Here is a 16,956-nt window from a genome sequence, read left to right as displayed (position 1 = left end):
ATGCCATATGATGTGGTACGTATTACCAATCGTGTCTATAGTCTTCGTAATTCATTTCATTTAGTGCTCAAACGAACATTGCAATCTCTTGTTAACCCTAAGGTAGTCCCTCTCACCAGGGTATACTATCACATGCCTATCGCTATCAACAACCAACATCCTCACAGCTTGCGATATGATCACATATGTCAGAAATATAGAAGTATCCCTATGGAGTTCCCCATGCATCCGTCGTATCATCTACGTGTCCCTCTCGAAGTGGCAGTTCAGATACTCGACAAAGTTCTCTCGTATCCTATCCACCGCCATGCTCCCCACCATCTCAAGCCCAATACCGCCTCTATTCAGTCCTATAAATGCCCGGCGCATGCGCTGGAGCTGTGGCAAGCCTAGTTTCTGCATAGGGAGAGAGACGACCAGCTCCTCTGCCCCATCAGAGGCCCGTGGTATGCCAACCTCACCACCTCCATCTGGATCTTGCTTTTCCAAGATCATTTTAACCAACCATTGCGACTCTTTCTCGAGGATATAGAGATAGTCCCCACCTCCATCCATGCCCCGCTGCACTGTTGCCTGGTTGGGCCTTACAATCTTGCGCTCCTCGCCAGCAATTGCTGCCCATATTTGCGTAAAGGTTCTGGTTGTCTGTGCTTCGTCGTCGTCCCACACTATCGAGAATAACGGACTATCCCACCTTGCCATTCCGTTTGGCTCCTCGTATCGAAAGACCAAATTCTCCCAGTTTCCCGGCTCGTAGGGTTGCTCGTCATTCTGAGGCACCAGCAACTTGTTGTCGATGCCATCTACATCTCCAGATAGTGATGAGACAGGCTTTTTAGGATCTTGCTCCTGTTCGTTCCGTCGGTCTAAGCGCGCTTCATTGACGGACTTCGCTCGGTCGGGCATGCACCCGATTTGTAAAACAATACTTGGTGTGCGCTGGGCCTTGGCTTCGCAGTACAGCTGATATCTCCAGCCCTTGATATAATTCAAGCTATCGAGGATGACGATGTCGTTGTCGGAGAGCACACGCTTGACTGCAGAAGATATTAACGCACGTGCATCTTTCTCGGAAGAGTTTGCCGAGCGTGCGTGCTCAGGCACAACGGATAAGTCGTAGACGGATCGCGAGATCGAAAGCGTCGAGTCGGAGATGTAGTGCAACCGGTACTTTTTGTTTTGTTCCACCTCTATTTTCCGAGATAAGAAATCATGGAGCTGCTTAGAGCGTGTGGTCTTGCCAGAGGTTGGCAGACCTGTAACCATAATAAGCTTGTGATAGCAAGTGTTAGCAAGGCACATTGACGGGTGGGTAGGAAGGAAGAGTGAACATACCGGCATATTGTTTGTAGATACAAAGCTGGGGGGGGGGGGGTTAAGTGTTAGCAGGTAGTTTTATTCTTAGAGGCTGAGCATCCAATACAATATATGTTAATGGTTGTATCGATTCTTTAAGTGCGTACATGAATCTCGGCAGAATACTGCAAGGTATAGAAAAAACCAAGCGGAGTGGAGTCGTCGGAGAGGCTCCAGATTTTGGCAGCGCCGTCTGAAGAAATCAGAATAACCTTAAGCAATTGACAAGTTAGGGTTCAGGATGGACCTCTTCCAGTATCCAGAGTGATGTGATATTTTGTCAAGCGTGAGTGCCATCTCCTAAAGATAAATATTAAGAAAAAAAATATATAATGTTAAAATTTATGTCGTGCTTATCAAGTGCAAAGGGAAATTATCGTCATCAAGATCGTCAAAGTACATAAAACATCTGGCAGCATAGATCGCCAACCCACCCTCGCCACCACCCTCAGCCTGGTCTTTATATCGCTTTGCGAAACAACACATACACTCACCAAAGTAGAGTCGCATCCCATGGCAACCACCACCACCTACATGATATTGCAGCATTGCTTTTGGACATAGCTGAATAACGCGCCCAGGAGGTCTGTTGACTCCGGTTGCTGGTTGCCGTGTGAAGGCTCTTGGTAGTGCGGTCCCTGGCCGTGGTTATGCGGCTGCTGTGGTGGTACATAACCGCCATCGTTCAGCTTCACGATTATTCGCCCTGTGTTGTGCTCGTCGGTGTGATATTCTAAACCCATGCGATCCAGCACCTGCTCAACAGCTGGCTTGATCTTAGGCACGTTCTTGTTGGAGTGAATGCCCTTGCCAACGATGATGCACAGGCGGGCCCGACCGGCGGCACGATCAGCCCCGATTCGCTCTTCCACTATACGCTCAGCCTCATCCACATATTGGCCATGGAGATCAATCTCGTCGTCGTCAATGCGACCTGGGGCATTGTTCTCGCGTAATATAAACTCGCTGGCCTGGCGATTGTAGTCGTCCATTTTGGCGGCATGGCGCTTGCCTTTATTGCTTAGCTCCTTCGCTGCAGCTCCGTCGCCGTTCTCGTATGCTTCGCGCGACTAAAGAGAGGATGATGTTAATTTTCGGGTTTCCGATTCGGAATGCGAGGTAACACGAAGCCTAGCAAGGGGGGCTGGAGTTCTCAATGTTGAAGCTCACAGGGCTGCGTTTCACGCCGACTATTTCGGCCAGGCCCCGAGCAGTGCTGCCAGCACCAGCCAGGGACATCGATGACGCAGATGTGGGTGTAGACGTACCTGCTGGAAGCATTGGTTACGCTTCGCAGCCTCTTCATGGGCTAGATCGCGCAGACGGTCATATTCGACTTCAATCTCACCGTCTTGGTCATGGTGGAAGGCTGAGCAGTCATGCAAATTCGAATGACAGGATTAGCATGTGCAGATATATTTGTGTGCCATCTATAGACGATCAAGGCCGAACCAGGCCAGGGCCAAGATCAAAGCAACTTTGGGGCATGGTAATATTGATATTAGGCGCTTTTTGACTGTGATAATTGTTTACTCACCGCGTTGGCGCCGGTTTTCCATCTGGACCGACATGGCTTCTGATTTATATGCTGTGCGTGTTGTTTAAGGAAAAGAGATGGAGGAAAAAGAAAAGAGACAGGCTGGCGATTTAGCGATCTTCACGTTATCTCTTCAGCAAGCCAACAAGCAGCCTTCATGTATTTATTTTATCTTAGGTCCGATTTTTTATAGGGAAAAAAGTCAGCCTGGCCCAATCATAAGGCATCCATATTCATCCATCAAATCGATATGAAAAAAAGATCGGCTGCGTTGTTCAGTTGTTGTCTGCGTCTAGAGCCAAAATCAAACCAGCCCCATCCTGAATTCAGGTCATTTAGTTAGCTGGCTAAGCTGGCTGGTCTCTTTGGGGGGTTTCATTCTCTCGTCTAGGTCGGTCGTCTCTGACCAGCTTTCTTCTTTTAGTGAGGGGCCCGCCTGATCCGAGGTTCTTTCGAAGCCCCGTTGCCCCAAAATCTTCTTTTCCTTTCCTCTTGTTCTTCTATGAGAGACAAGTTCTAGTACGTAATATTTATGCTAGAAAGAAACGATTATATGAATAAACACTAATATGAATAAGAGCAATTCGTCTTATGCAAACAAGCAAACAGAACTTGGTGCTACAAACAATTACAAAAGCCTCGAGTATTGAAGCCAAGGAAGTATCCTGTTCCGAATAGGGTCCGTAACCCTTGGGCTACATGACGGCTCCTCTAATTCAAATCAACCCTAACGAGTGTATACACTTGTTCAAAGGAAACTAGGAGTGCGCCGCTCATTTTGTTTTTGAGAGCAATAGTTATTAGAAACTCGCGAAGAAAATTACAGTTTCTGCCTCTATTTCTTGTCGTTCTTACGGCGCTCGTCTCACTTTCCATCTTAGGAGCTTAGATGGATGGCCAGTGCCTCCCCCTATCATATGGGAGCACGAGGCGTTTGTTGCTCAAAGCGATATCTGGTAATCAACTACTAGTTCTAATGGAACGGACGTGGAAATATAGAGCTTATGCGGAGACTCTTTTGCTTTTAGTGTCAGTCAGCCGGCTCTAGATGAAAGTCAAGGTCGAAAACAGGAGAATTATGTCTAAAAGCAGCCCTCCTTGGCAAAAAAAAGCCAGAGTAAAACTCCTTTCTTTTTGATGCACTGAGTCAGTCCAAGTCAACGACCTTCTTGTCGTTCCGGCAAGTATTTGTGTACATGAGACATACACACATTCCAGCTGAAGGCTCACACGATCATAAAGACCCTTCCTCCCTCTTTATGGGGTGGTCCAAGACAGAGAGGGTAGCCAGATAAGCGTCAAGTATGATGAGGGGAATGGGAATAGGAGGCGACCAAAGACAAGAGAAAAGCTGACCTGTGTGTACATGACTAGCTTCTCTCTCTGTCATAGTTATTGAAAATGAAAGACCAACTCTTTTCGCCTTGCAAAATTGCGCCATGCCATATGACGCCGCACGCTTGGCTTGAAGGAGATAAAATGAAAGATGACATAACCACACAGTACTTGGAAACTGCAGGAAGAAGCCTGTAACTTTTCATTTACCATCGACCGTGCAGCTTATATTAAAACCGAGCACATAAATACAGGTGTGTGTGTGTGTGTGCGCAACGTCAATCTGCATAACCCTCGTTATGAATTGGGGGAGACCTGAAATGGAGCAAAAGGGGCTCTGTGCGCAAGAACTTGTGTACTTGACAAGGTAGGGGGTAAAAAGATCATTCATTAATAGTATATGCAGCCAGCATATGAACGTATAAATGTAGATGATAAAGGCAGAAGAGAGCATTCCAAGTGCTTGAACGGTAAGGCTGCAACGCCAGTAAAATTACCAAGGACCTCACTTGAATTGTCGTTAAATCTCACAAAGCTGGAACCGCAGATTTTCTCTGCTTCTGGTCGTCTGTGATGGGCCGTGAGGTTTATTTGTGGCGGTATATTTGAGAGACAAAGAGCACGCTGTGGCTCGTGCATTTGCTACAGGAGATAACAACAACAACGACAACGGCAACGGCAACAACAATAACAACGTGGAGTGAAGCAAGGGCGAATAGATGCCTAGATGGAGATAGTGCCATGTATGCATCTATACGTGCATTTGCATGTCGTACGCAAAATACGACTCTACAGATAACACCAACACGTGGCATCGCGTACGTACATACAACATTCGTATCCGGGAGTAATTTATAGCCTAACAGAATTACTTTCACTGTCTTTCTTTCTAACAGTACACACTTAATTTTGGGCTGATGTCCGAAGCTGGAAATCTTGTCTTCTTGACACTGACAAGCCGATTAGATTATTAGAAGAAAGTATGACTCCCAAGACCAAGGCAAGCTCCCTGTGACGGCGTGTAAGGAAATGTTGAAGGGCAACAGGACCAGAAACCTCTAAGCAGGATGGAATCTAAAACCTGTCTCGTCAATCTCATCATATACCCAAATAAGCCACTACAAAGAAGACAAGCCCAAGGCCTGAGGGCTGCGTAGATCTCGGGGATGTTGCTATGGGGGAAGGGGGAGGAGATCGCGGGAGTGGCTTGGTTTGAACCGTGTGGCGTTGTCATTAGATTTTCATGGTATGGGCTTGAAGATGCTCTACTGGCCGTCTTCTTGTCATGTCTGCGCATCTCAATAAGGCTTTGCTTGTTGTAAAGGACCAGCAGTGACGTGGCTCTGAGCCTGTTTGTTTCAGTGTGTGACCTGGAGTTTGGAGATGAGATGAGAGGCAAGAAGGTTAGAGAATGCAAGTTTTGGTTTGATGGGCTGAAAGCATAAAAGTATAAACGCAAATCGCACAAGCTGCATGAACAAGGCGACAAAAGAAGAGCTGCAGAATGTTCGATATCTCGTAGCACTTTTATTCTCTCTAAGCCTCCCAAGATCCAGAAACAAGGGATCTTGTTACGGATTTGCCAGAGATGGACATCTAGACTTTGGGTTTACCTGTGTTTGAATTGCGCTCAAGTATCAGGGAGGTCTGATTCAGCTGATGCCGGAGCTGCAACAGATGAAGACGGATGTTTGTGGGCAGAGGATTAGCACATAATAGGGCCTGTAATGGAGCCTTCGTCTCAAACACCACGAGTTCGTATGGCATGTTAGTGACAATAGTTTCTAATTGCATATAACGACTGCAACCCATTCCTGTATGCATGAAATACAGTACGTCAACGTCAAATTCAATATCGGGAAATTGAATTGTCAAGTCGAAAACAATCTTAGGCGTGTTTCGGGTGCAGTATTCAATTCGTTCCTAGTGCTGTGCCGACCCCCAAGAAAAGAGCGAGAGAGAGGGAAGGAAGCAGGGCAATAAAAACAGCATGGCACGTGCAGCTTGATTGTTGTCGTAGCAAGAGACTAGAAGCCTTGAAGAAGTGTCAAATGACATACGTTAGGTGTGTTTCTTTTTTCTATAGACTAGGGCCAGGTCGGATTCAGCGATTGTTAGCGGGGAAGACGACGAAAAAGCGGAAAGAAGAGCAAGGCCAGGATTTAGAGGAGGAGAAGGGAGGAGCAATCAGAAAAAGGGGAAACCCCGCAAAGCCCAAAGTCCGACACAGCAGAGGCCATCGTCCGCAGCAGCGAGACGTTTGATCCTCATTTAACGGGTTGTGATACTACCAGGGCTAAGTCGTGTCTTGCTATCCCAGAACGGGCGAAAAAGGAGTTTGATGCCGAAGGTAAAAAAGAAAAAAGTCAAAGCGGATAGACCAGTTGGGGAGAAGTGAAAAGAAAAGAAGGGACTAAGAGCGAAAGAGCGTGCAATGCGTATGCGTGGTCTCAAGGAAAGCTATTTGATCTTGGGGGCAAAAATTCTTTCCATAGTGATTCTTCATTGACAGGGCAAAGTGATAAAATATAAATGGGGCACCATCACACAAAACCACAGCTCAGCTAGGGTTTCTCGCCAGGGTCGGTAGGGTAAGACCTGGCGATTAATGGAAGGTAGGTAGGCAGTAATAATTCATTTGTGGATATGAAAAGAGGGTATTTGTGTTGGGAAGGACAAGCGGCAGGACAAGCGGCAGGGCCACACCGAAAGAAATGTGCGTGCGGTGTTGTGAGCGATAGGACGAAACAGAGGGAGTTGGTCGCCAGCAAAACCACTCATCCATCATCCTCTCTGCTTTAGTCCCCATTATGTTTATCTTATCGCGAGCCTTACGACACCTCCAATATGTCTAATTACACGTAGCTGCTCTGCAGCTTCGGGGACTTGACTCTGTATGACCTTTCTGGACATATTATGACTTTGGCATTCCAAATCCCTGCTCCGCGTCCTATTTTGCAGCGATATTGAATGTTGCTAGACGAGCCAGTTCTTCCTTTTCGTTCTTTTTTACTCTTCCCGTTCCGCTGGATATTGATTCCTCCGCAACAGCCCGTCTAGCGCAGGTGGGTAGGCATACGGGGCCCATGCTTCAAAGCCCAGGCCCAGCATGAAGGCATAAAGTGATCAGATCATGAGAGACTTGAGCTTCGACCAAGGCTACTAGAGATGTGAGGATGGAAACAGATACATCTGGACTAGCCTGACGGTGTATTGCTTGAAGGAGATGTTTTTCTTTTACCAGGCACCAGGATCTAGCTTTGGCAGGCTGTACCGGACTTGTTGTAGCCTGTAAGAGCCCAGAGGCCCCTGTGGACTTTGCGTTTCCTGTTGCCATTTTCCTTTTCGGTAGCAGGTCTGGTGGTTGTCGCCCTGTGTGACTTTGGGACCAAGCTTTTTTCTTTAATCTCCTACCCATTTTCCCGCTAGTCTGTCATGCCCAGTGCTTGTCTTCAGGGTGACTTCTGCCCTACTTACCCAGACTCTTCGCTATTGCCTGTCCCCTATTCTCCTGATGTGCACGCTGGGAGGCATCTTCTCTTGTACCAGGCGGCCTGCAAAAATCACGGCTTGAAGTGCTGCATGAATGTAGTTTGCCAGAACCAAGACAAAACTAGCATCAATGGAAAAAAGGACAGGAGATTGTCTTCCAGATGTTTGGGATCCCCCACGACAAATTCCACACAGTGCCGATATATTACGGATGAACTGTATGAAAGAGGGTCTATTTGACGGATCCTGGCTCAGCTCTCTGCAACAAGAACAAATTTCGATAAAACATCAAAGCAGAAGAGGACCAAGGTGAAGCGGAGAGACAAGCAAGACACACAGCAGGTAAGAAAAAGGAAAAGAGAGAACCTGTAAGGGAGAAAAAGAAAGCAAAAAAGCGGTCGAGATCGGCCTTTGTTGCTGCTTGTCTCGCATTGGTTGCTTCTTCTCGTTCTTCTGCAGATTCTTGCAGCTTCTGTGGTATTTCTTATGTCTGTACTGTGTAGATAGGAGCTGGTAAACGTACAAAGCAAGACAACAATAGCATACCCAGGCAAGGATTAGCGCATAGCCAGGCATGAGTGTATGTACGTATGTATGCAATGAAGTAATGGTAGTCAGCCCAAGCGATTTCAGCTGTGGACATCTGCAAAACCAAGTACCTAGTAGCAAATGTTGCCCGAGAACAAATAGGCTGTCAGGCAATGTTTAATCCAATCAATTTCCTTGGCAGTGATTCAGCAAGCAGACAGAGGAAGGGGGAAGGGGTCGTATTTCCAGGCGACATCCGTTTTGTGAAGACCATGATGAGCGCGTTGAGGCCGAAACAAGACCTCCCAAAGCAAGTATAGATACGGGTAGACTTATCCGGCCGCCATGGAGCACTTTGGGGCTCATCTCAACCACTCATCCTGTGCCGACCTTGTTTGGAGCATCTATGGATAACTTTTCTGGTCTTGTTTTCGTTTGGTCTTGCCATACATGTCCAGATGGAAAGACAGTGCCTATGCCATTATTCTTCTTCTTGCGCAAGGACATTGGCATCTAGTCTTGGCTTGTTCTCCCGCTCTTCTGCCAGCCAAAGGAAGAAGGGAAGAAAGGAGGGAAAGGGAGACTACGGCGAAAGACGAGCTTTCATGCGCCACGAGCGGAGTCTAGAAATACACTAGTGATATGTACATAGAAAAAAAAAATTAGGAACAAAAGGAACAAGAGCACGGAGGCACTCTGCGGTGGTTTTATCATTTTTGGGATGAACTTGGTTAGAGTAAAGATAGTCTGGTACTATCAAGCAACCGACAAGAAAAAAAAAAGGGGGGGAGCATGGAAGAAGAATTATTGCAAGTAGTGTGGTACAGGCCTGGCTGGTGCTTCTTGTAATGCAGCACAAGCACAGAGTACACAAAACAAGACCAGTGTCTTGGGGGTGCCCATCCCGAATGATAGGACAATAGGACAAGACGATGGAGAAAGTTTATCGACAGTCTCCAAGTGCTGCAATATCCACTGCCCTTCCTACGAGACGGGAGTGAATATTTGGGAAAAGGTATGAGGCTTGAGGTATTCATGTTTTGTCTCTCGCCTTCTGTATGTAGCCTTTCTGGAGCGGACAGGGAAGGGCGAACAACAAAAAAAAAAAAAAAAAAAAAAAAAAAAAAAAAAGAAAAAAGCAGAAAAGAGAAACAACGGAAACAGGAAAGAATAAACCGATAAATAAACGATTAAGAAAGAAGGATTCTAAAACGACAAGAGCAACATTTAGCCTCGCACTGTCCGCCTGTAGCCTCCCATTGGCCTGTAGTCCCTGGGCTTACTGGTCCTTTAGCCCTTTTTTGTTAGTGGAGGGCTCTCTGTTTGCTACCTTTCCGTCTGGGTGTACTGCCCTCGATGGTGCTAAGCTGGCCAGTACATGCTTCTCGTACAGTTTAATGGACTGTACGCGAACCCTTGTCTTGACCGCACTTCTATCGAAGCAGAAGAAAAGCACCTCAGTCCCTTGCTTCACAATAAAAAAAAAAAAAAAAAGAAAGAAAGGAAATACTTATTGATTCTGTGACCTGGCTGGGCTGACAAAGTCAGAAAATATAGCTATTAGAGGAGCAGGTAGCAAGAAAAAGGTACAACAGGAAGCACGCCAAAAGAGCAAGCGTCGTATGATTTCTACTAGGGTTGTCTCTGTCTAGTGAATACGCCTATCAACCGTTTGCGCTTGGGCCCTTTCTGCAATTGCTTCTTCCTCTCTCTACTCTTGCTGTCTTGCTTAGTTTGATGGGGGCTTGCTCGCGGAAGGTGTGAATCCCTAGCAAAGAACGACCAACCACCCCTGAAGTCCTCTGCAGTAACCACACACTGGGTACGGGGCTACTTTTCTCTGTTCGACATCAAAATCTTAACCGCAGTGACAATTGAATAGCTGTTGTTTTATGTTTCTTTTTATGTCTTGGTATGCTTGAATTAAATGAGCATTGGCTACTGAATCATGAATAGACGGAGAGGACTGTGGGCCGTGAGCCATAGATCACGGGCAGGGTCGCTGGAGAGAATAGGCAGGGCCAGAGGGCAAGCAGCGCAAGGCCATGGCCATGGATCATGCACCATGGATGCTATGCTACGGACGGTTGTTCCTTGTTGATGTTATTGTACCTCATCCCTTGATGCTTTTGGCGGTTGCCCCTGCCCTGACTTTCTTGGCCCTTACTCTTGCAGCACAGACCGTGCACAGTGTGTAGAGTTAAACCTCAAAGAGGTAATTGTCCTGTCTCTGGCCACCCATTTACCCCTGTCTACAGGACCGTGTCGGCTGAAGCTGGATTTCACTGTTCAATTTACAGTTGCTCTCTCTTAGTTCCTCTTTCCTTCTTCTCATTTTTGCGTTGGCCGTGTTTCTTGCTCTTGCTCTTGCTCTTTCTTGTTTTTGTTCTTTTCTCCTTATCCATCTTTCCCTTTGACCCTTTACACCTGCTTCAACGGGCTTTCCTGACCGGGCGTGATTTCCCATTTTCCCATTTTTCTTCTGTGCGTTTGTCGCTCTTTCCCTTGTTTCCTTCAAAGGCCCTGGAAGAAAGAAAACTCCCCAGTTCCCTTCTCCCCTTCGTCAATTCTTGCTTCTTCCTCTTCTTCCTGTTCCTCTAAACAAACCAACCATCCTCACATTCACACAACGCTTATCAAGACGCCTTTTTGGAGTAAACAAGAATAACTAAGTCACAAAACACACGGCATTTCTTGTGAGACTCTGTTCTTTGCTTCTTGTCTTCTTTAATCTCTTTGTTCTTTCTAATCCACATTTGGATTCTTCTATAGCTTCATCGTCCTGATAATATCCTCATCGTATCGTTTTGTGGCCTTCCTTTTACTACGGTTTTGCACGACTCTCGCATTAACGCGAAATACCTCTGTCCAAGAACTACTGTCTTTGTTCTTGTGTTTGCGCTTCGATATTCCGAACCACCCCCCCCCTTTTCGTCGCCCTGAAAATATCCATCTACACACCTATCGCCAGGTAGTATATCCTAGGTATGTCTTCTCGACAGCTACACAAATTATGCTGCACTTGCCCCCTATCATCAATTGCGCGTCCAGACCGATATCTTCCAAACCTTTGGTTTGAACATCAGTCAAGAATCTATCATTGCCTGCATAGATAGTTCGACCAGATTGACGCGACTGCCATCAATTTGGTACCATCCGTCGTGAACCAATCGCAGCACACCATATGCGACTCTCTTCCTGTCGGATGCGTCCTTCGATACGTTTGTCGCGATTGTGACCAGCATCAAAGTTCGCGACTTGCGAGTTGACAATGTCCCTCGGATTTTGCTCGGACGTCTTGGCGCGGTTGGAAATATTGCCACCTCTTTCCTCATAAGATGAACTAAAGCTAATCTATTTATCTATCTACGTGTCTATAGGCAATATACAAAGTCGACATCGACTCGACATCCTACAACTACAGTTTTAATTATTTACAATTTCGTTCACCTACCAGAGTGCTATCTGGAAATACTGCCACAATGGGTTGCGGAATGAGCACAGAGGATAAGGAGGGCAAGGCCCGGAACGAGGAGATTGAAAACCAGCTTAAGCGCGACAAGATGAACCAGAGAAACGAAATCAAGATGCTGCTTCTTGGTAAGGACTCGCCCGCATTTAACTAATCGGGAGGCTTTGGCTCTCATGTTTCTAGATCGTGGCTAACATTTATTACCATACGACAGGTGCCGGTGAATCTGGAAAGTCTACTATCCTTAAGCAAATGAAGTTGATCCACGAGGGTGGCTACTCGCGCGATGAGCGGGAATCTTTCAAGGAGATTATCTTCAGTAACACAGTCCAGTCTATGCGTGTCATTCTTGAGGCCATGGAAACCCTGGAGCTACCTCTCGAGGACCAACGCATGGAGTACCATGTTCAAACCATCTTCATTCAGCCTGCTCAGATCGAAGGTGATGTCCTGCCTCCTGAGGTTGGCACTGCCATCGAGGCTCTGTGGAAGGATCACGGTGTGCAGGAGTGCTTTAAGCGTTCGCGCGAATACCAGCTGAACGACTCAGCGAGATAGTAAGTGGCCTTTCCTTCTCTCTCCTTGGATTGAGGAAGTGAACAGTATGCTAACTGATTCCAGCTACTTTGACAACATTGTGCGGATTGCTGCTCCCGACTACATGCCAAATGACCAAGATGTCCTGCGCTCTCGTGTCAAGACTACTGGTATCACCGAAACCACCTTTATTATTGGCGACTTGACATACCGCATGTTTGATGTTGGTGGCCAGCGTTCTGAACGTAAGAAGTGGATTCACTGCTTCGAGAATGTCACCACGATTCTCTTCCTGGTGGCTATTTCCGAGTACGACCAGTTGTTGTTCGAAGACGAAACAGTCAACCGTATGCAGGAAGCCTTGACACTTTTCGACTCAATCTGCAACTCTAGATGGTTCATCAAGACCTCCATCATTTTGTTCCTTAACAAGATTGATCGATTCAAGGAGAAGCTACCCATTAGCCCAATGAAGAACTACTTCCCCGACTACGAGGGCGGCGATGACTATGCCGCCGCTTGCGATTACATCCTCAACCGTTTCGTCAGCTTGAACCAACACGAGACTAAGCAGATTTACACTCATTTCACCTGTGCCACGGACACGACCCAAATACGCTTTGTCATGGCAGCAGTGAATGGTAAGCTCTCACCCGCATTTTCTTATTTTCGTCATATCATGACAACTTCTAACATGTTACTATAGACATCATCATCCAGGAAAATCTGCGTTTGTGTGGTCTCATCTAGACCATTTCATCATGCAGTTGTCATGTCATATACACGCACGGGGGCGCACTGGTTGCTTTTTCCTTTTTCTCTTTCTTTTCTCTTCTGTTCTTCCCCTTAATCGAGTATCGTGGTTCTCTTTCTTTTCTTTTGTTATTTTTTCCTCTACTCTTGTCCATTTTCCATACCATCAATACCCAACTGAACCTGACCTCTTCCATGATTTTTTCTCCCGCTTTACCTATCCGACTTTCATCTCACCGACTGAAGGAGATGGATAGACCTTGATTCTATTTATCCGACATTGCGCTGTAAAACCTGTCTAGACCAGGGTTAGCTTGCCTGATCCATGGGTTCGTCTTATCCTACTCCCTCATCTTCTTCTACCTTCTTCGTTGTATTCCATCTCTGGCGTTGCCTTCCGCGCGCTATCATTTTCCCCCGTTTCTTTTTCCTTGGTTGGGCATGAAGAGCTGATCCAAGTAGTGATGGAAGGTCCTCTCTGTATGAAAAGACGAACGTTTCTCTCTTTTTCCTTTCTTTTTTACCTCTTCTTTCCCTGTCACTGCTCGCCTGTTTGTCTTTTTTGATCGTTCTGCTTGATGGTTTTGCTGCTGTTTTTTCGTCTGCCTTTCTTTTTTCCTTTTCTTTTAATATCTTGTTTAGTGTCTTTCTTTTCTAGTCAAGAAAGAGAAGATGGAACGAGAAAATGTTTTTGTCAATGTTGCTGATATTTTTTTTTCATATCGTCAATTTAAATGATGTGTCTGTTGAATATATGTGTGCGTGTGTAAATGGCATATATAAAAGGGAGTCTCTAAATTTGCATGGCCCCTTCCCCCATTTCATGACCCGTTATTCTGTCTTCTTAAACGAACGAACCTAGAATCCGGCTTCCCTCTATCTGTATTTTCTGTATTTTTTTGACCAGCTCTTTTTATTGTTGGTATGGGATTTTATTGTCGTATCTATCTCTCTCTCCCCACCTTGAGGTTATATCAAGAAGACTCCGGTCTTAATCAACTGCCTGTCAGATGCAGGGTCTAGTGCAACGCTGTTGTTCCTGATATGCACGTGGAGGAGGTCTGTCTAAGCCCAAGCCTTAGTCCACAGATGAGGGGATTTTGTTAGGTGGGGGCCGGGGGAGGACAATGCTGTAGGACAGAAAAATCAAAATGTTGGCGGGAGAGGAGATGAATAGTCTTGCCGGGGGGAAGCTGACAGCTGCCGGCAATAATGTGCCAGCCGAGTGCAGCTGCTGCATGCTTCCGTAGCTTGATTGTGCATAGAAATTCCGTGATGTCGGACCCGGCCGATGACATCCCGTAGCCCGTGTAGGCCCCGAATAATCCACGCCCTCCCGTTCAGCAGCCCTCCCTTTGCTTCTTCCGCTCCAGCGATCCATCTCTCCGATTTCCTCCTGCTGCCTGCCGGGTTGCTTCCAACCAGCCGCCGGCAGCTGTCATGCCATGCCGGCCGGCGTCGATCGGTAGCCGTTTGTCTACAGCTGGCGAGAAAGGGTAGTCAGTGCCTGATCGTTTTTGTTCTTACGAGAGTAGTTGAAGGCGGGGTTTGGAATTTTCTTTCCCTTAATTTCCCTCTTGTTCCCCCACCTCCCCCCCCCTTTTTTTGTCGGTTACCAACGAGGAAAGCAAAACGTGCTTGTTATGTTGATTTTACGATAACCAGAGACCCGGCACCTTGAGATACGAAACTCGAAATACGCTGACATCAGTTAGGCATATGAGCCGATAGTGGTGGTCACAACGATAACTACAACGATCATGGCATGTCGATAGCACAGAAACACTAAAAACAGCAATACAACACGATTGTATACAGACATAGCCGAAGGAATATAACTATTTGATAACGATCCCGAAACGAAACAAAAACTGAATCCATGAAATTGACACACATAATAGAGTTAGCCAAGCCTTTCTGCTCTCTACATATTCATCGATGCTGGGTCAGGTGAACGAAGAGATTCCAACTCTTCCTGCCGCATTTGAGCACCTTCAGGCGTTTGTAGGAATACATCATACTCGTGCATACGCAGTGCTAACTGCTTAGCCGCTGCGTCAATAGCCAGAAGGTGCCGTGCGCGTGCCGAGCCCTCACGTACCTCGCGGAACGCCTTTTCGATTAATGTCGTAGCCTCGTCATCAAGTCCCGAGTGTAGTGCTGCAAAATCTGCTGCTACTATGCCCTGGGCCTGTGTGGCCGACGTCGCGGCAAATGCTGCATTAGGCTGCAGTAGCAGGCCTTGTGAGGTTTGCGAGAGACGTGAGGCTGCGGCTTGGCTGTGAAAAGTAGACGCGCGATTGTTGTGCAAAGCGGGCTGATGAGCTTGAGGATTGTTGGTCTCTGTGACAAAGGGAAGAAAAAATTAGCAATTTTGATTAGGACAAAACAGACGTCGTCTTTACTCACCGTGAAATGAACAGCGCGAACCACTCGCATTGTACCAGCAGTTGGCACAGCTACCACACATCTGGCCTTCAACCACGACACACGTATTCCACGGGCCATGGCCCTTGTGGCAGTTCTTGCAGGCGCTAGCCGCCTCATTACCAGCGATGTGTGCCAACAAAGCTTCGACATTACTGCGCCGTCCCAGATTCAAAGTCTGGTCCTGGCGGCGTTGAACTGCAATTCTGCGGCCTGGTTGTGGTGCCAGACGCTTGCTCAGCGTGCTTGCCGCACTTTCGATATCCAGATTAGTGTATCCGCTGGCGCGAGCAAGGATCTCAGCGGTCTCAAAATTGTTCTCGTTGGTTGAGCCCGACGTTGTATCCATGACGAGGCTGGCTGCAGCAGCAGCACCAATGCTGCTGTCGGTCTGCATATCCTGTAGTTGGTCTTGCACGGCCTGATCGAGAGTGCGTGCAGCCGTGGCAATAGCTGATTGGTTATCAACAGCACTGAGGCGCTGCAGTTCGGGATGGATGGTTGGGTCGTTGGTAGAGTTGGCGAGCAGATTGGCTGCAGCGCTGAGGTTTTGCAGCTGGCGTTGAGTATCAGCAGCGTCGGCAGCAACAGCGGCTAAATCGTGGTGTTGGTGCTGATGCTGTTGATGATGTTGGGCTTGATCTTGATGCTGCTGCTGTGCCTGAGCCTGTTGGTGTTGGTGCTGGTGTTGTTGTTGCTCGTGATGGACTAGGGCAGCGCTAGCGTCAATGCTGGCCTGGGCCTCGGTGGTAATTGAGACGGGGTCGGTTGATGCGGTAGTGGACACAGACACGTTCACGTTGACGGTGTCGTCCAGGCCGTCCTCGCCGTTGGCGATACGCTCCAACGTGTCTTCAAGCAGCGGCGATGGCCGCCCGTGTGTGTGAGGGTGGGAGTGCGGGTGACGACGGGCCGGCGGGCCGGGCTTAGTGATCTTGTTGTTGCCGGTGACAGCCGTGGTTGATGTAGCGATAGACGTGGCGCGGTTTCGCACAGGTGAGCGGGCAGGAGCAGTAGTGGCAGCTCCAGCGCGCATCGACATACTCGCTTAACGGGGCGGTAGGGGATTGGGGGAGGGAGGAGGGGGAAAGAGAACTCAGAGCTTATCACGAAGCTTCAAAGTGCGAAAAACCTCGCCGATTGTTAAATCGGTGGATGTTTTTAATTGGTGGCAATACGAGCAATTTTGGGGCTGGTCTATCAACAAGAGATGAATGAAGGTGAGCTGCTGCAAACTGCAAGGCTGAGCCGAGAGGCAGAAAGAAAACCCAAGGATAAAAAAAAAAAAAAAAAAAGATAAACACAGGTGGAAGAGGGGAGTTTAGTGCGGGTACGAAGTAGGAGAGTAATAAAAATGGCTGAGTTTGTAAACTCAAGAGGAAAAAAGCAAAACGAAAAAAACATGGAAAAAAAAACCTGGTTTTTTTTCTTTCCTTGTCCTTTTCTTTTTTTTGTTTATCTCAGAACCGCGCAGTGATACAGTAAGTTATAGTTGTGCTACTAGTAGTGCCAGTACATT

The 16,956-nt window shown here is 47.3% G+C and overlaps 4 protein-coding genes across 4 annotated transcripts; 1 reads left to right on the top strand and 3 right to left on the bottom strand.

Moving 5' to 3' along the window:
- Positions 1–240: 240 nt before the first annotated feature.
- HOO65_060148 (Protein kti12) lies at positions 241–1,341 on the bottom strand (the record flags this gene model as incomplete). The annotated part of the gene is made up of 2 exons (XM_071003966.1): positions 241–1,272; positions 1,336–1,341. The coding sequence occupies 2 exons, from the start codon at positions 1,339–1,341 to the stop codon at positions 241–243; spliced, it is 1,038 nt and encodes a 345-aa protein (XP_070857498.1).
- Positions 1,342–1,886: 545 nt separating this feature from the next.
- On the bottom strand, positions 1,887–2,927 carry HOO65_060147 (Smr domain-containing protein YPL199C; the record flags this gene model as incomplete). The annotated part of the gene is made up of 3 exons (XM_071003982.1): positions 1,887–2,426; positions 2,625–2,725; positions 2,894–2,927. The coding sequence occupies 3 exons, from the start codon at positions 2,925–2,927 to the stop codon at positions 1,887–1,889; spliced, it is 675 nt and encodes a 224-aa protein (XP_070857497.1).
- An 8,803-nt stretch (positions 2,928–11,730) lies between these two features.
- HOO65_060146 (Guanine nucleotide-binding protein subunit alpha) lies at positions 11,731–13,007 on the top strand (the record flags this gene model as incomplete). The annotated part of the gene is made up of 4 exons (XM_071003923.1): positions 11,731–11,848; positions 11,935–12,277; positions 12,342–12,898; positions 12,964–13,007. The coding sequence occupies 4 exons, from the start codon at positions 11,731–11,733 to the stop codon at positions 13,005–13,007; spliced, it is 1,062 nt and encodes a 353-aa protein (XP_070857496.1).
- Positions 13,008–14,934: 1,927 nt separating this feature from the next.
- HOO65_060145 (uncharacterized protein) lies at positions 14,935–16,479 on the bottom strand (the record flags this gene model as incomplete). The annotated part of the gene is made up of 2 exons (XM_071003861.1): positions 14,935–15,353; positions 15,420–16,479. The coding sequence occupies 2 exons, from the start codon at positions 16,477–16,479 to the stop codon at positions 14,935–14,937; spliced, it is 1,479 nt and encodes a 492-aa protein (XP_070857495.1).
- Between the last annotated feature and the right edge of the window lie 477 nt (positions 16,480–16,956).

This window comes from Ceratocystis lukuohia, assembly GCF_044167205.1.
Source record: "Ceratocystis lukuohia strain C4212 chromosome Unknown Supercontig6_pilon, whole genome shotgun sequence".
In the NCBI taxonomy this organism is placed as follows: Eukaryota; Fungi; Ascomycota; class Sordariomycetes; order Microascales; family Ceratocystidaceae; genus Ceratocystis; species Ceratocystis lukuohia.
Note: the sequence above shows the minus strand (reverse complement) of the source record. Positions and strands in the feature narration are given on the sequence as shown.